The sequence below is a fragment of the Mobula birostris genome, chromosome 1, assembly GCF_030028105.1.
Source record: "Mobula birostris isolate sMobBir1 chromosome 1, sMobBir1.hap1, whole genome shotgun sequence".
Lineage (NCBI taxonomy): Eukaryota > Metazoa > Chordata > Chondrichthyes > Myliobatiformes > Myliobatidae > Mobula > Mobula birostris.
The window spans coordinates 208,487,800-208,512,664 of record NC_092370.1 but is presented as its reverse complement, the minus strand read 5'-3'; the positions used below and the strand labels follow the sequence as shown (position 1 = coordinate 208,512,664).

The window sequence follows — 24,865 nt, the reverse complement described above, 5'->3', positions numbered from 1 at the left end:
GAGGAGACTGAGGTCCTTTAACATCTGCTGGACGATGCTGAGGATGTTCTACGAGTCTGTGGTGGCCAGTGCAATCATGTTTGCGGTTGTGTGCTGGGGCAGCAGGCTGAGGGTAGCAGACACCAACAGAATCAACAAACTCATTCGTAAGGCCAGTGATGTTGTGGGGATGGAACTGGACTCTCTCACTGTGGTGCCTGAAAAGAGGATGCTGTCTAAGTTGCATGCCATCTTGGTCAATGTCTCCCATCCACTACATAATGTACTGGGTGGGCACAGGAGTACTTTCAGCCAGAGACTCATTCCTCCGAGATGCAACACAGAGCATCATAGGAAGTCATTCCTGCCTGTGGCCATCAAACTTTACAACTCCTCCCTTGGAGGGTCAGACACCCTGAGCCAATAGGCTGGTCCTCGACTTATTTCATAATTTACTGGCATAATTTACATACTACTGTTTAACTATTTATGGTTCTATTACTATTTATGGTGCAACTGTAACGAAAACCAATTTCCCCTGGGATCAATAAAGTATGACTACTATGACTATTATACATCCAACTATTACTGAGTCATCAGAGAATTTCTGCAGAGTTTGTTGTATCTAAAGTCCGAGGTATACAGGGTAAACAGCCCATATTCTTATTGTGCCTCTTTCCTAATTGATTTCTAAACCAAGACTATCCCTGATTCCTGTCCACTTTCATTTTGTTAATAATCTCATGTGGAATGTTTGAACATATTCCACAAATTCATACAAATAATGTCACAGGCACGGGTTTGGGTGTGTGGAGAGGTAACGTTGTGGCATTAGGTTTATTTGGCTTAGTTTTCCACCATTATATTTCAATATGATAAAAGTCCAAAAATGCAGGCGGGGAGAAGAAAAAACACTTGAGCAAACTTCATTGAATCTGTAATTTTTGGACCAAAGTACAGTTGCACATTCATTTTTGAAGTATTGCAGTACATAATTCCAAAGAGGTATGATTAATGAATAATAACAAAACTGCAAATGCTAGAAATGTGAAATGTAAGCAGAAAATATGAGAAACACTGGGCAGTTCAGGCGGCATCTGTGGGAAAAGAACCAGTTCAAAACCAGTCATTATAACCTTGTATTAATGTGTGGATGTGAACTTGATAAAATCTTGTTTATAGCTTGGTTAACCCCGGTCAATTTGGAAGTTTAAAATGTACTGCTGTGTATCAGATGATTTCTCAACTGAACACATCATACTCCACTTCAGCTCAAATGCAATACCATGTGAATGTGTTTAGCATTTTCACATGAAATGTATTTTCAGATGAGATTTTAAAACAATGTCTTATCTGCCATCAACTTTATTTAAAGAAGCAAAAAAGGTCCCATTGCCATATTCCTGCAGTTTGATCTAACTTTCATACCTTCTCTATCACAGTTGAATTATATTAATTGGACACCAATTAATTTTTCTGATGGTAGCATCTTGCTCTGCAAAGTTTCCTAGCAAAGCAACAGGAAGGGACACATTAGAAGTAATTATTTATTTGTGAAGCAATTTGGGGTATTAATTGCAAGTTTGTTCTTTAGACAAATCAGAAAGTTAATGCTCGTTGGACAACTGAAGAGCAACTGCTCGCTGTGCAGGGTAAGCAAATGTCCCAATATTTATTTTGGTTTGTGATGTAACTGCAGGAATGTCGATTGAAATGTAACTTTCATGTTGAGTAATAGATTTTTCCTCTCCCCCAGCAATAAGAAAATATGGCCGAGATTTTCAAGCTATTTCAGATGTAATCGGCAATAAGACAGTTGTACAAGTGAAAAACTTCTTTGTGAATTACCGTCGTCGTTTCAACCTTGAAGAAGTTCTTCAGGAATGGGAAGCAGAACATGGTAGTGGAGAAGCAAATGGAAACATTGGTGACAAATCCCAAAATTCTCCGGATGTTGCTACTAAACTTTCTGAGGAGGAAGAGGAGGTAAATCCCCATCCTTTGCCTTAGTACATTTTACACTTGCTTGTCAAAATCTAATTCTATTATATTCCGAGATCCTGGAAAATGTGTTTGACAAGGATGTGTAGCTTCCAATGTGCAAGTATGTGGCAGTTGGCTTGTAGATGTTATGTAAAAAATGCTAATTCATTACTCCCTTAAGTGTAAGCCGGAATGCAAATATCATTTGTATATGAAGCTAAGTTATTTACTATATTTAGTGGAGCTATTCATTAAGCTTGTACCTTTTCTAACTTAAGGTAAACTTACGATATGAAAAATTTGGCTAGATGTGACCTGAATTTTCCAGATGTTTTTTTTTTAAACACGTATGTGGCTTGTCAGGGTGTATGTGGGGAAGGTATTTCGTTCAGTTGAGCCCAGAACCAGAGGTCACACTCTCAAAATACCTATTAGGGCATTTGGAATGAGATGAGACTTATCCTTTACTCAGGGTTGTGAATCTTTGGAAGTTGCTATCCTTGAAGGTTGTGGAGGCTTTTGTTATCAAAAGTTTTCTAAGTAGAGATAGATTTATGGATGTTGGAAGAATGAAGGGATCTGAAAAAGTGGGATAGAAGTAGAGTAATCGACCTTGATAAGTAGTGGAGCAGGCTCCAAGTTGGATGCTTATTGGCCATTATGCCTTTAAACATTCTTGCAGTGAAAAATAGTTATTCTACTTTAATTTTATTGTGCTTTATTGAGCATGGAGTTTGAAGAGACAGAAATTGACAATAATTTTGTGAACCTGTCAGATTGCACTGAATAAACATTTTTTTTAAAAAAGCTTCTAATCAACAAAGGCAGTGAAAGGAATAGTGACACACATCGAAGTTGCTGGTGAACGCAGCAGGCCAGGCAGCATCTCTGGGAAGAGGTACAGTCGACGTTTCGGGCCGAGACCCTTCGTCAGGATTAACTGAAAGAAGAGCTAGTAAGAGATTTGAGAGGGGGAGGGGGAGATCCAAAATGATAGGGGAAGACAGGAGGGGGAGGGTTGGAGCCAAGAGCTGGACAGTGGAATAGTGGATAGGTCTCTTTGCAGGTTTAATCATGGGAAAGCCAATATTGTCGGCTGTTTAAACATTATAACTCATTAATGAGTGCATATTCATCACTTTAGTAAATATTTTGAACTCCCAATTTGGCCTTATCAGATAATTTAAATTTGAGAGAGTGCTGAAAGAACTTAGCCAGTCAGGCAGCATCTGTGGAGAGAAACAGTTAACATTTCAGACTAATTTTCATAATCACAGGTACTATGTCATTGTCAAACAGTACAGAAGCAAGCCCACACCAGATTCATGCTGATCATTTGGCACCCATCAACACCAATATTATATATTTCTCCCCCCATTTGTATCAACCACACATACCTCCAATTCTACCATTCACCTGGACATTGGCAGCCAATTATCCTGTCAGCCAACATATCTGTAGCATGATACTGCAGCACCCAGAGAAGGTCCATGCAGTTATAGAAAGAGCTGTCAACCTCCACACAGACCAGGATTAAACCAAGGTCTCTGGAACCATGAGGCAGCAGTTTTACTAGCAGTTCCCATTGCTGCCTTTGTTTCTCAGATCTGAAAGCTTAGAGGCAACTAATATTTAGAACAACTATTGAGATGGAAAATGGAGAAGTGGGGAAAAAAACAAAGGTGGGTGACAAGGTCCATAATAAGCTGGAAGGTAAACTGTTAAATGAATGAGGCAAGATGTGAGTGCAAAGGACCTGCAAGTGGCAATTAGAGAGCAAAATAGAACATCTTTTCAAATGGAATTGTAATCTACTTGTACTTCCTATTTCAGTTCACGGTCTTTGCTCTCATAGTGCTGGGTTTGAGGGTGTGGGGCAGGGGGATCAAAATTCAGGTTGATAATGTTTCGCTGACCTCCATAGTTCCAGTCGGGCACTGAGGTAATTACTTGCTATTGCTACCAAGAAAGAACATTGACTTCAGGCTAGATCTTGGCTTAGCAACAAACCACTGACCATGGTTTTTCTTTGAGGAGCAGATTCTCGTAATAATTCTGTTGTTAAGATGTAAACTTGTCATAACTCATATTGCCATCTCTGCTATCATTAAATTATACCTGCCCTTCTACACAGTCAAGAGTTTGTTCTGTTCCTCTTGTTGTTTATCTGTTTTGTACTTTATTTTGAAAAGTGGTACACTAATTTATCAAAGCTGAAGTTACTAACCTGATGATGCCTGACTGCTATGCTCCGGCACCTGCACTATTTTATTTTCATCCATTGTAATTACATCATGAAGTGAGTATCTGCAGAAGGAAAGATGGGGTTAATTAAATATGATTGTGATGTCCTTGACAAATGATCAAAAAGTTTTATTGCATTCATTCAGGTTAACAAATGAATAATGTTCATATGACTAAAATGCGCCACAACAAGAAATCAGCACTTTCAATCTTTTCTTTGCTCCCACTCCCCACTATCCTTCCCTGCACTAGATTTAAGAATGCTTTGCACTGAATTAGTGGGTTCTTGTTACAGATCCCAGGGTAGCTTTGATATCTTTAGGGGTTTTAAAAAAATCTGGTTCTCAAGGACAGGTAACATTAACATTAAAAGATGCACAATAAAAGGGAAGTTTTTCTTTGTGTGGGGCTGTATTCTGGTGACCACGTCAAAGCAGAATCATTGAAATAGTCACCAATTCCTTTCTGCATGATGTACTAATAAACATATACTCAGTGTATAATGTTCATATGAATAGTATAAGTTACTTCTGCTTTGACTTGGATCCTCTCAAATATTATAAATAGATATGTATGCAGAAATCTCAATACTTGTTAGGCAAAGACAAATTTGACAAAAGTAATTTTGAAATTCTGTGCTGATAATATCTTTAAACAATATTTTACAGGTTCCTTCTGTGCTTGATGTAAGATACCATTCTGCATCATGAGAATGACATTCAGTAGATGACTTGAACATGCTATCTTGACTGCTGTTTTGTCCAGGTCATCCAACAATGCCAAACTTCAACCAACCACCTCCACAAACTCACCAGGACCAGCTTCCAGCTTAACACCAAAAAGCTGCAATATTCACAATTGGACCCTTCTGCCTTACCCTGCCTGCCACCGGGATAACTACTTTTCATCAGAATCATGAAAAAAAAACTTTGCTTCAACGTGCTTCTAAACAACATATGGAGTTCACAAAAACGTTTGTGAATGTATTGTTTTACACTTAACCAGTTCATGATTTAATGTCCACAGGGCATTAATAATTTGTATATTTTTGGAATGGTGATTGCCATTAGACACATCTTTTATACTTCCCTCACAAATATTTTATGATTTAATGTGAATGCCATGATTGTATATTGTATTAACTGGCGTACAGAAAATGGATGTTGGAACTGTCTCTAAATTATTGGGTACTTTAACTGTAGTTTGGACTGTCTCATAGACTTTAAACATACCTCCCATGTCTGAGGAAACTTGAAAGGCCTTTAACTAGCATTTTCACAAAAAGAAAAAAATGATCTGTTTTTATTTAAGTTTCATCTAGTTTGCTGTACAGTTTTTTTAGAGTAGTTCTTCCACATCAAGTATGGAGAGAACTTTAACTTGAATATTGCAGTTACTATACTGAAACTGATCATATTCAGGTATAGAATATTAGCACAGCTAAGCTGTATGGAGTTCATTGCAGAATTCGGTGTGCTAACCATATGGAGTTCCTGCTTATTCAGTATGATAAGGGTTAAGCACAATGCGCTACAGATCCATTGGGTTCATCAAAGTCATTTGAGTCTATGCATGTTTCTGTGTAAGAATGGGTGTTTACAATTTCTACTTTAATATTTGCCTGAAATGCAAACCATTATTAGTCCTTTCTGGGAGTAATATTCCAGCATTTAGAATTTTCTAAATTAAGTTTGTTAAAATTGCTTATGGGTTGCTGCTGATATGTAGTGATGTTTGCCAGAATTTCAAAAAAAAAAGGATTTAGTTTGCAATAAATTGAGCATGTTTTTATATAGCCTCTTGATGTGCTCAATAGGATGTTCTTTTTTAAAAGAAAGGTCGATGTGTTTATATTGCAGATTTATATTTTATTGCCTGTTACTGCTAATTTTAACTGAGAAATAATTGTTAGTGAGAAATAATTCTAATTATTTCCAAGGTTTTAAGCATTATGTATCATAGTTCCACATTGAGAAATGGTTATATTACAGTACTGCTTTGAATATTGGGCAGGGCTCTTGCTAACTGTATATTTTTAAGAAAATATAATTGTTATTGTGTTCAGTAAAAGTGGGAGGGATAAACAATCATCGATCAAAGAAAGAACAAATTGAAAATTTCTAAATGCCACTTGTATAAAATTGTACTTCTAACTTCTCAATATGCACACAAGAGTTTTGATATAGCAAAATAGCTTTTGAAGGCCATTTTCAAAAAGAAGAAACTTAAATCATTTCTATTTTTCTATGGTTTAACCTTCCAGAATCTTGTATTTTTAATGAGTTTTTGTGCTTGTGATTGTTGGAACAGTCATGGAAATGTCATACAAATATGCCGTGTCATAAACATTTATAGCTTGAAAGAGGGGAAAAAAGAAAGTATTTGGTTTCAAGTAGCAAACAGCTAAAATACACTATGTTTGAAATGCCACCTTGAAAATTTTTAAAAAATCCTTGCATAAAATACTTGGATACTAAGACAGTTAATTATTTGCAAACCACACTATGCAAAACAAAGTTATCCATTGTATTCCATTAAAGTGAATAAACTTTAAAGAATTTAACCAACTTGTACATTAAGCAATGATTCAAGTATTTTGAGAAAAATGTCATTATGGGCAGACTGTATGAATAGGATACCTTGTGTGCTTTGCGAAGTTTGAGGAACAAATGGTCACCTTACAAGTTACAACATTTTGTTTTTAGATGTGCTGTCATTTGTTTCCTCTAAATTTAAAACTCAAGTGGCTATTTAAACAAATTTCTAAGTTTTTATTTTTAGATTATCTTTCTGAGTTGACAGCCAACTAAAGTAACTCAAAGTGTGATTACAGTTAAATAAACCACTATCTGAAAGTTTCTCAACATGACCAGATTTATTATACATTCAAGTATATGCAGAATGATTATTTGTAAAATTATCTAAAAACTGATTTAATCTGTTTATGCAAACAAATTTGAAATGGGGATGAAGTCAAGCTGTTCAAATGGAAAACTTGAATTTCAATAATTTTAAAATAACTTGGCAGTTAGCAACTGGAAAGAAACATTGCAGTAACTCTAATGCCATCAATGCATTTCAGACGTGTATTAGAAAATAATTATCAACAAGTTGTGTTTATGTTGTACCATAAACATAGCATAACAAAATTATCTGCGAGCACTTAAAGGCCGTAAAAAGGAAGTTTTTTTTTTGTTTAGAGGATTCGAGAGCTTTGGGGTTTAGCAGGAGAAAAGATGCTCCTTCAAATACAATAGGGGCATTCAAGGGGCCTCTGATAGGCAGGTTTTGGAAGGATATGGCAGAAAGGATTAGTTTGATTGCAAAGTAATTAGTTTGGCACAACATCGTGAAACAAAGGGCTTGTATGTGATGTACTGTTCTATGTTCTAAGAATAAAGGAATTGTTAAATTGGAGAATGAACAAGCAACCATAACTGAGAGACACAAGAGACTGCAAACGTTGGAGTCTATAATTAAAAGATGGAGGAATTCAGCAGGCCAGGTAGCATCTGCGGAGGGAAATGTTTTTGATTGGAACTCTGTCCGACGTTGGTACATTTAAGGCTGGAGGGAGGGAGGGTTTTGAGAATAAGGATTTGAGTTGTTTGGGGTAGTAAGCATGAGCTGAAATTTATTGTGTTAGGCCATAGTCAGCAGGACTTTAGATGACCAGATGTTAGAATTAAGGGGCGATAATCAGGAATTTGTTAGAATAGCAAATCCTGGGGAGAGCAGAAACATGATTGATGGTTTCACCACTCGTCAAACTGGGATGGAGATGAGGATAGTTGCATTTACATCGGTGGAAATAGGAGGAGCTAGTGATGGTATAGGTAAGACATTCAAAGTTTTGAGTCAAAAATTAAATGTATTGTAAATAGATGCCAAAAAGATGGCAGAATCTGCCAAGCAATGAAGTCTGCATTGGAAATCCAAACATAGCTTTTTATCTACTTGTACTTGGAGGAAATTCCTGCTGATGCATTATCAAGTGTTAGGCAACCAGTCTGGTTCAGTGAGGATAAAAAAGTGTTGAAAGAGCTGGTAATGATTTTGGATTTAGGAGTTGCTAGCTTGCACATAAGGACTTTGCTTTTGAATTGTTTTTGGAAACCTTTTGTGTAGAAATAAGTGGGTCAAGGATGTATGCTTAGGGAAAATCAGAAATAACAGTCAAACCTGAAGAGGAGAGGCAAGTGTGGGTGATTCTCTGGCAACAACCAGGGGTATGTATATATTTTTTAAAAATAAAGGATCAGGCAAGTGCAATTCACCAACATTGTTAGATAGATGCTAAGGAGGACAGCAGAGTCAAATATTTTGACAATTCAAAATATTGCTGAAATATAGCAAGATTGATAAATCTATATTACAAAATTTTTTTCTGGAGACAGCCTGATGAAGGGACAAGTATCAGCTGAGTTGGTGGGAATTTTTGACAGATAGTTATGCCCAAGTATTTGAATTCGTTTTTGTTTTTGAAGAAATCATATGATTAGAAATTCATAAAATATTATCAATTTGGATTTCCAACATGCATGTGATAAAGATGTACGCAAGATTTATAGAATTGGAGTTAATCATGTTAAATAACTTGGTAGTTGGCTTGGAAGTGGAAATTGTGAGCAGGGCTAATCAAAATGGTGTAATTACTAAGAAGTATTAAATGGTGTTTCCCAGGAACCTCTATCAGGCCTCAACATATGAAGGAACGAAGATTTGCAATTCTAAGTTTACTGTGGAGATGTATTTTGTCACATAAAGGAGAATAGAAATGTGGAACTTGCACTCTGCCCACGTCTCTCTGCCAGCAGTCATGGAGTTCTCAAGGCCAATGCTGAATTTATTGGGTCAGGTATACACTTCTGGAGCTAGGTGGCGTTTCAATTAGTTAAGTACTGGAATATGTTTAAGGTGCTGAATGGAAAATGGAGAAAGCAGGCATATTCAAAATGGTGAAAAACATAACTAATATGTTACAGCCTTTGCTCCAGATGTAAATAAAACTAGCATCTTAATGGTATAATTATCAGTTCTTATGCATAGTGTAAAATTTCTCATCTAATGTTTTCATTTGACAATTATACATGATTCTTAGGACTGGGTAAAAAAAAATCATAATATTTACAGTGCAGTTAAATGCAGCCTGCTTTGGAGTAGATAAACATTACAATATGGCATCATGCCCCTTCTGTTCATGCTTCCTCAATCCATCCATCTGCTGATGAAAATCATGCAGTACTAACATGCTGGAGAAAGGTGAGCAAAATGTATTATTCAGGTAGATTATATATGTGTGACTTGAATTCAATAACACTAAATGAAAACTGAATTCTGATTATTTAATAATCTTTTGCTTCAATCCAGAGTCATAGAGTGCCTTAAGACAGGCATTAAAAAAGAAAAATGTATTTGCATGGGCCTCCCAGGCTTTTTTGAAATAATACTGCAACAGCCATGTAACTTCACATTGTCTTTCATTTGCAACAAGGAGTCCTTTGACTCCCAGCAGATGAGAGCTTCAAAATGGGATGGCTAATTGTGGACTGAAGATGATGTACTCAGAGCAGAATTGTTTTTTAAAAACAATGCTTAAGGGTACAATATTTCTTTTGCAGAAAATTTGTTTAGTTAAATCAAGGGATTATTAGTATATAGTACATTTGGATTTATTGCATTAATAAACCATGTATTTCTATTGGTATTGTTCTTTTTATATACTTCAGCCTATTTAAACAAGGAGGCACATAATCATGTTGAGACAAATTAGTATTTTATTTCTTATTAAACAGTTTAGTTCAAGCCCACTGAAACTGCCATACTGAACTGAGGAGATTACAAGTAGGATAGATAAAGGAGATGCAGTGGATGTTGTATATTTGGACTTTCAGAAGGCCTCTGATAAGGTGCCACACACAAGGCTGTTTACCAAGTTAAGAGCCCATGGTATTACAGGAACAACACTGGCACAGCTGATTGGTAGGAGGCAGCGAGTGGGAATAAAAGGATCCTTTTCTAGTTGGCTGCCAGTGTCTAGTGATGTTCTGCAGGGGTCAGTGTTGGGACTGCTTTTTATGCTGTATATCAATGATTTAGTTGATGGAATAGATGGCTTTGTTGCCAAATTTGCAGATGATACAAAGATGGGTGGAGGGGTAGGTAATGTTGAGGAAATGGGTAGGCTGCAGAAGGTCTTGGATAGATTGAGAATAGGCAAGAGGGTGGCAAATGAAATAGAATGTTGGAAATGCATGGTCATGCACTTTGGTCGTAGAAATAAATGTGTGGACTATTTTCAAAACGGGGATAAAATCCAAATGAGATGCAAAGGTACTTGGGAGTCCTTGTGCAGAACACCCTAAGGGTTAACTTGCAGGTTGAGTCAGTAGTGAGGAAAGCCAATGCCATGTCCGCATTCATTTCTAGAGGTCTAGAATACAAGAACATGGATGTGATGCTGAGGCTTTAAAGGACACTAGTGAGGCCTCACCTTGAGTATTGTGAACAGTTTTGGACTGACATTGGAGAAGATTCAGAGGAGGTTCACAAGGATGATTCTGGGAATGAAGTGGTATTCATATGAGGAACGTTTTTATGGCTTTGGGTCTGTACTCACTGGAATTTGGAAGGATAAGGGGGGAATCTCATTGAAATCTTTCAAATCTTGAAAGGCCTGGACAGAGTAGATGTGGATAGGATGTTTCCGATGATGGAGGAGTCTAAGACGAGGGCACAGCCACAGGATAGAGGGGCACCCAGGTTCAAAGAAATTTCTTTAGCCAAAGGAAAATGAATTTATTACCACAGGCAGCTGTGGAGGCCAGGCTGCTGGGTGTACTTAAGGCAGAGATGGATGGGTTCTTGATTGGCCATGGCATCGAAGCATATGGAGGGAAAGCTAGGGAGGGGGTGGGGAGGATCAGCCATGATTGAATGGCGGAGTAGATTTGATGGGTCAAATAGCCTAGTTCTGCTCCTATGTCTTATGGTCTTATAATGTCATAGTGCCGACAGCAGGACTGGTGTTACATTTATCAGGTGCACACGCTAGGCTAATTTTATATTTGCACACTCTGGGACAGTGGCATTCTTTGACACATCCTGTTCATTGCTTCCGTTTTCAGGAGGGGACCTGACTGATGGGTGGGATGCCTTAATAAAAAGCTGCCAGTTTTTGGTGGAACATGCTGAATGCTGGCTCAGTGGAAGAGCTCATTTTGGGGATAGGGGAAATGTGCTGGCTCCTGGGAAATGGTTATTACAAATAAGCTCTTCTTGGTCTTCCAGCCAGGTGCAGGTAATAAACGAAGGCTAAGAAGAGTTTATTCATCATATACACTGGGAAAGCACTAGATCCTTTTTGGATAGTTATTGATTGATTTGTCGCACAATATTGTGATGAATGTATTTGTGGGACAATTGTGATCATGAAAAAGGATGGGAATTCCTGAATTTTGGTTTTTGTGTAATTGTTCAGGCACATGGTAACAACTCACCCACATTCCAAAGAGTGGGCCATCCCTTTTCTCCTAGAGTAATGAGATTCTGACTTAAAAGTTCATTTTGGTGAGAGTGGCAAAGGGAGAGGGTGTATGGTAAGGTGAGGCATATTACTTCAGAGAGATGTTTGGGGCCATATTCCTATAGGTTATGATATATATCTACACTTTCTCTTTTTGTCATGTTTGCACTTTTTCTAAATGTTTTTCACCTCTGGCATGCCGTAAGCAGCTTTGCACGGAAAGTGCTATTGCAGCCTGCTGTCTGATTTTTAAAGTCTAAACCTTCATAAGGGTACACAGCTCTCACCAAAATGCTGTGTGACAATCCTTACGGAGCATTTGTAATGTGAGTTAATGATTCAAGTTATTATTTAAAATACACTAAACATGAATACAACTTCAATTTTATACCTTAGCAAGAAATTCTGCACAATTAATGGAAGATGTGCATTTATACAATATTTTTTTGCAACAAATTTTTTTATGTTGGACTCTTGAAGTTGGGGAAGCGGGAGAAAATTGCATGTGCACACTCCAAAACACTATGATTTTGAGTTTTTGATCTTACGGTCTTAGAATGGAACTTCATTGTGATAGCTTTTGATTGTAAGGCAGCTCTTGTTTTGCTCTTTTTTTTTAAGGATGTAACAACACTGGTGGCAGTCCAAAGGAGCTTCACTTGATCAATTCCTGGGATGAGATGGTTGGCCTATCAGGAGCGGATAATGAAGTTGAATCTTTTGAATTTAGGAGATTAAGGGTGATCTTAATGAAGCACAAGATCTGAAGAGGGCATGACATTCTACAGGTAGAGATGTTTTCAGGAGTGGGTAAATCAAACCAGGGTATGTGTCCACAGTAAAGGGAAAGTCAATTAAAGCTTTGGGCAGTGTTCCATAACATTACTGATTTGTACTGCCTTTGGAAAGACTTTGGAGTGTTAGACACCAAGGTCTATTTATGCAAGTGGGACCAGTTGAGTTTCTGACCAGTGTTGACCCCAAGATGTTAACAGCTGTGGTGATGGTAATGCTGCTGTGCATCCAAGCCTCCTCTTGATAATCATTGCCTGACATTTTTCTGAACTAATTGTTATGTGCCACCCATTAGCCCATGCATACATATTGTCTAGGGTCCATTTAAAGTGGAGGTTGATAGTAAGGGCACCAAAGGTTATGGGGAGAAGGCAGGAGAATGGGGTTGAGAAGGATAATAAATCAGCTGTGATGGAATGGCAGAGCAGACTCAATGGACAAAATGGCCTAGGTCTTGTGGTCTTCTATAAGTGAACGTGAACAACTTGATCTTCTCAGTTGCTGTGTGTGAATGAAATTATAATTGTCAGTCAATCTTAAAACAATTCTGACCTTATGGTGAAGGAAGATCATTAATTAAACAGCTAAGCATAGCTGGACCTATTAACTCCTTCAGTGATGTCCATAGGTTGGGATTATTGGCATCAAACAACCACAACTATCTTCTGTGTTTTTCTTTGAGGATGTTTAACTTCGCACTTGGAGTGCCTTCCCTTTTGTGCTCAGATTTTTTGGTGATTCTCTGTCATTCTCAGATGCCACCTTGATGTCAAGAGCAGTAACCTCACTACTCATTAGAAATAAAACCTACTGGTCCATTTTTTGGAGCAAGGCTAGATTCAAGTGAATCTGGTAGATTACACACTGGGTTCAGTAACTGGTTATTGCTGTCAACATTGGCTTCTGTCATTAATAAGCTGGATTGGTTTAAAAACTTTGAATTGTATGAATTTTTTAAATGCAGAATGCTAAAAATAATTAGTTTTGTGCCTTTATGGTCAATTATTACAAGTTATTTTCTACAGTTGAGAATCAGATGGCATTGAGGCCATAGTTGGATATTATTTTGTTCAATTCCAATAGATGTCTTAAAGGTACCTTAAAATAAAGACTCAGCTCTTAAGTAAACAGAATTGATCACTTTGTCTGGTTTAAGTTGTTCACATAACCCTGCCTTTAGCATAATATGCTTAGTTATGTTTGGTTGGAAAGATCCAAATGAAATAAAGTTCAATCATATCAGATGATAAGGCATTCAAACCATAATTGAAGAGGTCAGAGTTAATGGTCTAAGTTAACAGTTAACTGTTGTAGACATAAATAGCACATTGCAGTAGTTTTTCAGTATGACACATATCTTTATGATTAAAGCTTTATTCCTGTATGGAAACCAAACTATGCACTCAATCACTGTAAATGATAAAGTTCCACCACAAAGTATTAATTTTTCTAGTTTGTAAAATTTTTTACCCTAAGACTGAGATATCAAGTTGTCACTTTTTATTGTCATTTCGACCATACAGTACACAGTAAAAACGAGATGTTCTTAAGGACCATGGTGCTACATGAAACAATACAAAAACTACACTGAACTACGTAAAAACAACACAAAAACTACACCAGACTACAGACCTACCCAGGGCTGCATAAAGTGCATAAAACAGTGCAGGCATTACAATAAACCATAAACAAGACAATAGGCACAGTAGAGGGCAGTAGGTTGGTGTCAGTCCAGGCTCTGGGTATTGAGGAGTCTGATGGCCTGGGGGGAAGAAACTGTTACATAGTCTGGTCGTGAGAGCTCGAATGCTTCGGTGCCTTTTGCCAGATGGCAGGACGGAGAAGAGTTTGTGTGAGGGGTGTGTGCGGTCCTTCATAATGCTGTTTGTTTTACAGATGCAGCGTGTGGTGTAAATGTCTGTAATGGCGGGAAGAGAGACCCTGATGATCTCAGCTGACCTCACTATCTGCTGCAGGGTCTTGTGATCTGAGATGGTGCAATTTCTGAACCAGGCAGTGATGCAGCTGCTCAGGATGCTCTCAATACAACCTCTGTAGAATGTGGTGAGGATGGGGGGTGGGAGATGGACTTTTCTCAGCCTTTGCAGAAAGTAGAGATGCTGCTGGGCTTTCTTTGCTATGGAGCTGGTGCTGAGGGACCAGGTGAGATTCTCCGCCAGGTGAACATCAAGAAATTTGGTGCTCTTAACAGTCTCTACGATTGAGTCGTCGATGTTCAGCAGAGAGTGGTCGCTCCGTGTCCTCCTGAAGTCAACAATCGTTAAAATCATCTCTTTTGTTCACATTCAGAGATGGGTTGTCAGCTCTGCACCAGTCCGTTAGCCGCTGCACCTCTTCTCTGTATGCTGACTCATCATTCTTGCTGATGAGACACACCACGGTCGTGTCATTGGCGAACTTGATGATCTGGTTCGAGCTGTGTGTTGCAGCACAGTCGTGGGTCAGCAGAGTGAACAGCAGTGGACTGAGCACACAGCCCTGGGGGGCCCCCGTGCTCAGTGTGATGGTGTTGGAGATGCTGCTCCCGATCCGGACTGACTGAGGTCTCCCAGTCAGGAAGTCTAGGATCCAGTTGCAGAGGGAGATGTTCAAGCCCAGTAGGCTCAGCTTTCCAATCATTTTCTGAGGAATGATTGTGTTGAATGCTGAACTGAAGTCTATGAACAGCATTCGAATGTACGTGTCTTTTTTTGTCCAGGTGGGTTAGGGTCAAGTGGAGGGTGATGGAAATGGCGTCATCTGTTGAACGGTTGGGACGGTGCGCGAACTGCAGGGGGTCCAGTGAAGGGGGCAGCAGGGTCTTGATGTGCCTCATGATGAGCCTCTCGAAACACTTCATGATGATGGATGTGAGTGCGACAGGATGGTAGTCATTGAGGCAGGACACTGTAGACTTCTGCGGCATGGGGACGATGGTGACGGCCTTGAAGCACGTAGGAATGATGGCGCTGCTCAGGGGGATGTTGAAGATGTCGGTGAGAATCTCTACTAGCTGGTCTGCACATCCTCTAAGCACTCTGCTAGGAATATTTAAACGCAAACAACAGGAATTCTGCAGATGCTGGAAATTCAAGCAACACACATCAAAGTTGCTGGTGAACGCAGCAAGCCAGGCAGCATCTGTAGGAAGAGGTGCAGTCGACGTTTCAGGCCGAGACCCTTCGTCAGGACTAACTGAAGGAAGACTGTGTGCTGCTAGGAATATTGTCTGGTCCAGCAGCCTTCTGTTGGTTGACCCTGCACAGGGTTCTCTTCACATCTGTCACAGTAAGACATAGCACCTGGTCATTTGGAGGAGGACTGGTCTTCCTTGCTGCCATGTCATCTTCCGCCGCAAAACGAGCGTAGAAGTTGTTCAGCGTATCTGGAAGGGAGGATTCACCAGCACAGGCAGGTGATGTTGTCTTGTACTTGATGTCCTGAATGCTCTTCCACATGCGCCACATGTCGCCACTGTCCTGGAAGTGGCTATGGATTTGCTGGGCGTGTGCACACTTTGCCTCTCTGATGGGCATGGCCTGGCCGGGACAGTTTGGCCCTCGCTGTTGTTAGGGCTGCCTTGTCGCCTGATCTGAAGGCGGAGTCACGGGGCCTCAGCAGTGCACGCACCTCCGCTGTCATCCATGGCTTCTGGTTAGCGCATGTAGTGATGGTCTTGGACACAGTGAGGGAAAAAAAATTAGGGATGGGGTAAAAAGGAGAGGAGGGGCATTAATGGAAGTTAGAGAAATCATTGTTGATGCTCCATCTCCCCTTCTTACCCCATCCTTATTTTTTTCTCTCGTTCCCTCTCACAATAACTCCTTGTCTGCTCTCCATCCTCCTCTGGTACTCCCCTCCCCCATTCTTTCTTCCTAGGCCTTCTGTCCTATGATACTCCCCCTTCTCCAGCCTTGTACCCCTTTTGCCTATCAACTGTCCAGCTCTTGGCTCTATCCCTCCCCCTCCTGTCTTCTCCTATCATTTTGGGTCTCCCCTCCCCCTCCCACTTTCAAATCTCTTACTATCCCTTTTTTCCATTCGTCCTGACGAAGGGTCTCGACCCGAAACTTCGACTGTACTTTTTCCTATAGATGCTGCCTGGCCTGCTGTGTTCACCAGCATTTTGTGTGTGTTGCTTTCTATAGCATCCTCTTTAAATAGTCACCCTAATACTCATAATTAAACTATAGTAATATATTGTACCCAATCATTAATGAATTCCATGAAATCATTAGTTTTAAAAATGTATGCATTTTGTAAGTTTTATGTATAGCTTTGAAGCAATTTGTGAAAAATCAGATTTCCCTGTCAGACATAACCTGTATACAAGTATATATTTTTAATTTATCTAATTAAGTATTGTCAAGGGAAGAAAAAGGTGGTCAGCCTTGCAATGTAATGGTTTCAAATTATTTCTAGCTTACTATCTAAAGTGATGATATGGATGTTTTTGGATATGTATCATGCCCTGTTAAGCCTGGTATTCTTACTATGTGTTTTTATAAACAATACCAACTCTATTTTTGACTAATTAAGTGCAGGAAATCTCTAAAGGTAAATGCTATATTATTTGAAAATTCCTGCTTTTCCAGTATATACCATTGCTATTTTAGTATGTAGGTTGTTTGGACCCAACATGGATCCAACCTTGGGGGAGGTGGGGTGTGGGGGGGTGGGGGGGAATGTTGTCAATGTGAATCTTGTGTAATGTATTATTATATGGTGTGACGTGATGCTGCTGTCCAGTGGTTTGGGAAGGATATCTGACTGGGAGTTCTGTTTTTGAAATAAGTAGTTGTAAGGCTGTATTCTGGACTGGTTCCAAATTAGCAGTTGGCCTACTACTGTCTAAAACAATTAAATGGGGCTTTCCTGCACCATGCCTCAGGTGCTTCCTGTCTAATGCTTCAGGTGGCATGCAGGAACTTTCCAGAATTGTAGTTGGCCTTTTATCTGTGTTTTATCATTAGCAAAGAAGATCACTATAATTGTGTATAGAATTTCTGGGTGGTGGACAGATGAGGTGTTGCTTGGCAATAATCAGAACAAAATGCCAGATAAGTTGCACTATCACTGCAATCAATAACTAATTCATGAAATCTATTAGATTTCTCATTATCTGCAATGGTTGAAGGACAATAAGTCAGTAACATGCAGGAAATTACAAAAATGTTTCAAACACAGATTGGAGAAAGTTCAGTTGCTGCTTGGTCAGAAATTGGTTGTAGATTAAGAGTGTAGTGGCATTTCTGAGTTGAGACTCAAAAGCAGTCAATTTCTAAACATCATTAAGAACATGTGATATTTTATTGTATATATTTGACTAAATAATTTCCTGAAGTACTGCCCACAATAAATTGAAAAAATATGGTCTCCATATACAGTCTTCATTTTGCCACTGAATCGAGAACTATACCCACTAATTCGTATTGTATTGTTTCCTGTTTGGTGGTCTAAAGCAGAGTAGATGATGAATACATCCTGTCAGTTTTGCCGCCTTGTACCACAAGAAAGAAAACTTGCCCAGTGAAATTGCACTTATCAGCGGAAAATGAAATTTTCCAACAGGACTCAACTGCAAATATTGAAAATAAATTTTGGTGATGTACAACTGCCTGAAGGTTCAAGTTGAAATGTGTTCTGGTTTATTGTAAGAGATACTCAGCTGAGCCAAGCTAATACTGAAGAGTTTCCAGGCAAGCTGGCCTTGGTGGCCGTGGGTTCTCCAGGCCTGTGCAAGCGAGCTAGCTGGAGTGTTTGCTGACATCTTCAACTGCTCCTTGCTTCAGTCTAAGATCCCCTCATGTTTTAAGAAGGCAACGATAATGCCAGTGCCGAAGAAGAGCAAGGTGGCATGCCTGAATGATTATCGACCTGTGGCTCTGACATCAATTGCTATGAAGTGCTTCGAGTGGTTATGGCACACATCAAACACAGCCTACCGGTCAACCTCAACACTTTGCAATTCGCATACCAGAGCAACAGGTCAACCGCAGATGCCATCTCTCTGGCCCTACATTCCTCCTTAGAACACCTGGAGAATAAAGATGCATACATAAGGCTCTTTTTCATTGACTACAGCTCTGCCTTTAATACTATCATTCCAAATAAACTGATTCCTAAACTCCGGAACCTGGGCCTTAGCACTCAGATCTGCAGCTGGATCTTCAACTTCCTCACAGACGGGACCCAGGCTGTAAAAATAGGGGACAAGCTCTCCTCTACAATCACACTGAGCACCGGTGCCCCACAAGGCTGTGTACTCAGCCCCCTGCTGTACTCACTGTGCACCCATGATTGTGTAGCCAAGTTTCCATCAAACTCAATATATAAGTTTGCTGATGACACAACAATTGTAGGCCGTATCTCGGGTAATGATGAGGTTGAGTACAGAGAGGAAATTAAGAACCTGGTGGCATGTTGCAAAGACAATAACCTATCCCTCAATGTCAGCAAGACGAAGGAATTGGTTGTTGACTTAAGAAGGAGTAGCGGACCGCACGACCCAATTTACATCAGTGGTGCGCAAGTGGAACAGGTCAAAAGCTTTAAGCTCCTTGGGGTCAATATCACAAATGACCTGACTTGGTCCAACCAAGCAGAGTTCACTGCCAAGAAGGCCCACCAGTGCCTTTACTTCCTGAGAAAACTAAACAAATTTGGCCTGTCCCCTAAAACCCTCACTAATTTTTATAGATGCACCGTAGAAAGCATTCTTCTAGGGTGCATCACAACCTGGTATGGAAGTTGTCCTGTCCAAGACCGGAAGAAGCTGCAGAAGATTGTGAACACGGCGCAGCACCTCACACAAACCAATCTTCCGTCCTTGGACTCGCTTTATACCGCACGTTGTCGGAACAGTGCTGCCAGGATAATCAAGGACACGACCCACCCAGCCAACACACTTTTTGTCCCTCTTCCCTCCGGGAGAAGGTTCAGGAGCTTGAAGACTCATACGGCCAGATTTAGGAACAGCTTCTTTCCAACTGTGGTAAGACTGCTGAACGGATCCTGACCCGGATCTGGGCCGTACCCTCCAAATATCCGGACCTGCCTCTCGGTTACTTTCCATTTTTCTATTTTCTATTTATGATTTATAATTTAAATTTTTAATGTACTAATTTTTACTATTTTTAATATTTTAATATTTGTAATCCAGGGAGCAGGAAGCGCAGAATCATATATTGCTGTGATGATTGTACGTGCTAGTATCAATTGTTTGGTGACAATAAAGTATAAGTATATCAAAGGTTGAAAAGAAAATGAAGTCAGAAACCTAGTTTGGAGTCTGCTTCCATTATCCACAAAAAAAAGGACAGAAAATTGTATTCCCCCTTGGTAAATCAGAGTGGAAACTGGATAACAGGAAGTGGCCCAAAGAAATGCGTCATCCAATCTCTTCACAATTACAGCATTTTGGTTCTACCTCGAATCAGCTGATTCTACCAAAATGCTGTGTTTGTGAAGTAATTGGTTGACAAGAAGTGTGTGCAAGGCTTGATGCATTTCTAAAAGAAATTATATATTCCTCACACTTTTTCCGTGAAGTATTTTTGTTCACTGACACACGCAACCTATAGGTAACAACCAACAGAAACCTAGCTCTGTCCATCAGTGTTAGGGCAATAATAGCAGGTTTGCTATGCTACAGTTAGTGACTTAGCAACTGTATTAAGGGCAGGTTTCAATGCAGGTTCAGTGTGTTTAAGGTGCACCTGCAAAAGCAGACTTGTATAAACTACTGTGCACGTCTTGCCTTTTTAGCAAAGAGTTTCTATATTTTTTTCATTCTAGAACCATGTGTTCTGTATGTTCTTCCAAGTTACCAGCTCAAGCCTGACTTTCCACTCACACTTACTAACAATTTGTGGGCACAGCAGGAGAATCGATTTCCTGCCTCCACTTCATCTCTAATAGCCTATTATGGTGCTATTCTAGGTTATGAAACTTCCTTTGGGTAGGGAGGGAACACAATTCATGAACTAAGCAGGCTCGAAAATATTGTGATTCATAAAGGTGTCAGTTCATAGAAAATAAGCAGTTGAAACTAACCAACAAGTCTATTAACTTTATAGTATAATGACAGAAAAGAGAAATGCAGAGAGCAATAATATCTTTAAAGTGTCATCCTCCAAGTAGCATGTACCCATCCAAACACCAACAATGAGGCCTTATTCAAATATAAATACAGAGTACGTGCAAAACCTTACTGTTATTCTCACCTAAGAAATGTGAGGAGGTGTAGGATAGGACAGGTGAGAGTAAACTTCATCAGTTTCTTGCAGGATGGTTGCTTTATATGCACTTTTTCACTCTTTGCAGTCTTACTGATTTGCATGTCAGACTCCGTGAGGAAAGGCATCACTGCCATCATAAACAAGCAGAAGGAGGAAGAGGACCATAAGACACAGGAGCACAATTAGCCCATTTGGCCCATTAAATCTGCTCATTAATTCAATCATGGCTGATTTATTTTCCCCCTCAACCATTTCTCTTGCTATCTCCATAACCCTTGACACCCTTACTAATCAAGAACTTATCAATCTCTGCTTTAATTATACACAATGACATGGCCACCAATGAATACAATAGATTCAGTACCTTCTGGCTAAAGAAATCCCTGTTCATCTTATCCCTGCTCATGTCTTATTCTGAGGCTGTTCCCTCTGGTCCTAGGTGCTCCCATTATTGGAAACATCCTCTCCACATCCATTCTAGGCCTTTCAATATCTGATGGATTTCAATGAGATCCTCACTCATTTTTCAACTCCAATGAGTACAGGGGTAGAGCCATCAAACACTCATACATTAATCCTTTCAATCCCAGGTTAATTCTTGTGAACCATCTCTAATGCCAGCACATCCTTTCAAAAATATGGGGCCCAAAACTGCTCATAATACTCCAGATTTGGCCTGACCCCCAAAGCCTTATAAAGGCCCCACATTACATCCTTAACTTTTATATTGTATACTGTATTTGTCTTTCTTGCTATCAACTCAACCTGCAAGCTAACCTTCAGGGAATCCTACACTAGGGACTCCCAAGTCCCCCTGCACCTCTTGAGTTCTGACTTGAGCCCCTGTTTAGAAAGTAGTCTATGCCTCTATTCCTCCTTTGCCCATTCTCCTGATCTGTCCAAGTTCTTCTTCACAGTACTTCAACACTGCCTGCCCCTCTACCTATATTTGTATCACCTGCAAACTTGGCCACAAAGCCATTAATTCTATCATCCAGATCATTAACATATAGTGTGAAAAGTAGTGGACTCAACACCAGCCTCTGCAGAACGCTAGTCACCGGCAGCATAGCAGAACATTCCCCCTCTATTCCCATTTTTTACTTCCTGCCAGTCTTGTGTCCGTGCTAGTATCTTTCCTGTAAAATCATGGGCTCTTATTTTGTTTAGCAGCCTCATCTGCAGCACCTTGTCAAAGGCATGAACATCCAAGTAAAGAACATCTACTGACTCTCCAAGTTTCTGTTCACCCAGCTTGGAATATCTGAAGGTGGAGTGTTGCCCATACTGTCTCTCTCAGGACTTTATTTCAGCTATACCAATGGCAGTCTGCCTCCCAACCCAGATGGGGATGAAGACTGTATGTACTAAATATGATCAACAGCCTTGAAACAAGGTCCCTTTAATCACCAGTGACTTCAACCAGGTCATCACTCTTGAGGATGTAGTTACCAAATACTACCAGCACATCTCCTGTTCCCCCAGGAGCCCAAACACCCCCAATCATTGCTATCCAACCATCTGAGTGCCCTCCTTTCTCTCCCAACCCCCACCTCCCACTACCCACACATTAGTGAGTCCAAGCTCTGCCCTTCTCCCTGCATACAAATAGAAGCTGATCTAGTACAGAGTCCTACAGTGCTGGTCTGATAGAACAGATGAACTGCTACATGACAGCTTTGAGCCAGTAGACTGGTCCCTGTTCAAAGACTCAGCTGCCAATCCTGAAGACCCACTGCAATTCACCTACCACTAAACCAGATCTACAGTGGATGCCACCTCCCTGGCCCTACACTCCTTTTGGGAGCATCTAGACAGCAAAGGTACCTGTTAGTTTATTGTTGATGGACCACAGCTCCACCTTCAATACTATAATTCCAAACTTCAGGACCTGGGAGTCAACACCTCCCTCTGTAACTCCATTTCCTGACTAAAATGTCCCAATCAGTAAGGATCAGTAGCAACACATCTGCCATAAGTATTCTCAGCACAGGTTTCCCAGACAGCTGCGTGGACCAACCATTGCTCTGAGCAGAGATTTTTACACGGCATGAAAACTGCGTGCATTTTTTAATAAAACATTGAATGAAAGAAAGTTCCAGTTACACGGCAACGAAAGCTGTGTGCAAGGGAGCATTTCAGTCGCTGTGCAGCTGCACACCAGCACAGCTTAGGGGAAAGGTGCTGGCAATTCAAAATGGAGCAAGTCCAATCAGTGATAACGCACAAGTTCCCAGAGACTGGGACAAGAATGTTACGCTTGTCCTGATGACCACCTTTGCATGCAGCTGTGTTGGATGGTGTGTGGATCCAAAATGCATAGCCACCGAGTGTCCCGATACTAAAGTTCTACCTATCCCTGGCATTACAGAAGAAAGGCCTGCTGTGTTACCACAAATCATCCCAATCAGTTGGGTGCTAAGACCATAAGACATAGGAACAGAATTGGGCCATTTAATCATGGCTGATCCTTTTTTACCCTCTTCTCCGTCCCACTCCCTGGCCATCTCCCCATAATCTTTGATGTCGTGTCCAATCAAGAACCTATCAAGCTCTGCCTTAACTACACCCAATGACCTGGCCTCCATGGCTACCTGTGGTAATAAATTCCATAAGTTCACCACTCTCTGGGTAAAGAAATTTATCTGCATCTCTGTTTTAAATGGATGCCCCTCTGTCCTGAAGCTGCGCCCTCTTGCCCTAGACTCCCCCAGCAGGGGAAACATCCTTACCGCATCTACTCTGTCTAGGCATTTCAACATTCCAAAGGTTTCAATGAGACCCCCCACCCCCATCCTTCTACAAAGTTTGTAAATTCCAGTGAGTACAGACCCAGAGCTATTAAACGTTCCTCGTATGGTAACCCTTTCATTCCAGGAATCATCCTTGTGAACCTCCTCTGAACCCTCTCCATTGCCAGCACATCTTTCCTTAGATGAGGAGCCCAGAACTATTCACAATCCTCAAGCTTCAGCATCACATCCTGGGTCTTGTATTCTAGACCTCTTGAAATTAATTCTAAAATTGCATTTGACTACCTGCAAGTTAACCTTTAGGTTGTTCTGCACAAAAACTTACAAGTCACATTGCATCTCAGACTTTTGGATTTTCTCCCCATTTAGAAAATGGTCTGCACATTTATTTCTTCTACCAAAGTGCATGATCATGCATTTCCCAATATTGTATTTCATTTGCCACTTTCATGCCCATTCTCCTAATCCGTCTAAGTCCTTCTGCATCCTACCAGTTTTCTCAACACTACCTGCCCCTCCTCCAATCTTCGTATCAGCTGCAAACTTGGCAATAAAGCCACCTATTCCAGCATCAAATCATTGATATACAACATAAAAAGAAGCGATCTCAACACCAACTCCTGCAGAACACCACTAATTACTGGCAGCCAACAAGAAAAGGATCCTTTTATTCTCACTCGCTGCCTCCTACCAATCAGCCAATGCTCTAACCATGCCAGTAAATCTCCTGTAGTACCATGGGCTCTTAACTTGGTGAGCAGCCTCACATGGCATCTTGTCAAAGGCCTTCTGGAAGTCCAAATTGACAACATCCACTGCATCCCCTTTATCTATCCTACTTGTAATCTCCTCAAAGAATTCCAACAGATTTGTCAGGAAAGATTTTCCCTTGAGGAAACCATGCTGACTTTGCCCTACCTTGTCCTGTGTCATCAAGTACTCCTTAGCCTTATCCTTAACAATTGACTCCAACATCTTCCCAACCACTAAGGTCAGACTAACTGGTCTATAATTTCCTTTCTGCTGCCTTCCTCCTTTCTTGAAGAGTGGACTGACATTTGCAATTTTCCAGTCCTCTGGCTCTATGCCAGAGTCCAAAGATTTTTGAAAACTCATTACTTGTGCCTCGACAATCTCCACTGCTACCTCTTTCAGAACTCTAGTGTGCAGTTCATCTGGCCCGGGTGACTTAAGTACCCTTAGGTATTCCAACTTTTTGAGCACCTTCTTCCTTGTAATAGTAACTTCTCTTCCCTCACACCTTTCAACACCTGGTACACTGCTAGTGTCTTCCACAGTGAAGACTGATGCAAAATACTCATTTAGTTCATCTATTGTCTCCCTGT

The 24,865-nt window shown here is 40.3% G+C and overlaps 1 protein-coding gene and 1 long non-coding RNA gene across 3 annotated transcripts in view; one reads left to right on the top strand and one right to left on the bottom strand.

Annotated features, from left to right (window-relative positions):
- Positions 1 to 7,072, top strand: part of rcor1 (REST corepressor 1) — a 107,525-nt gene extending 100,453 nt beyond the window's left edge. Inside the window, exons 10-12 of the mRNA XM_072270225.1 lie at positions 1,574 to 1,631; positions 1,736 to 1,965; positions 4,875 to 7,072. Of these exons, the coding sequence (XP_072126326.1) occupies positions 1,574 to 1,631; positions 1,736 to 1,965; positions 4,875 to 4,916 (330 nt within the window). The 3' untranslated portion in view covers positions 4,917 to 7,072. The remainder of the gene's footprint in view (positions 1 to 1,573; positions 1,632 to 1,735; positions 1,966 to 4,874) is intronic.
- LOC140204010 (uncharacterized) overlaps positions 56 to 24,865 on the bottom strand; it is a 47,890-nt gene continuing 23,080 nt past the window's right edge. Inside the window, exons 3-4 of one of the 2 annotated variants that reach the window (XR_011887491.1) lie at positions 4,190 to 4,269; positions 56 to 3,191 (exon numbers count right to left, since the gene is read on the bottom strand). This is a non-coding gene — a long non-coding RNA (uncharacterized lncRNA). Of the gene's footprint in view, positions 3,192 to 4,189; positions 4,270 to 13,931; positions 16,202 to 24,865 lie in introns of those variants that run through there. The other variant, XR_011887492.1, reaches the window with a different exon arrangement.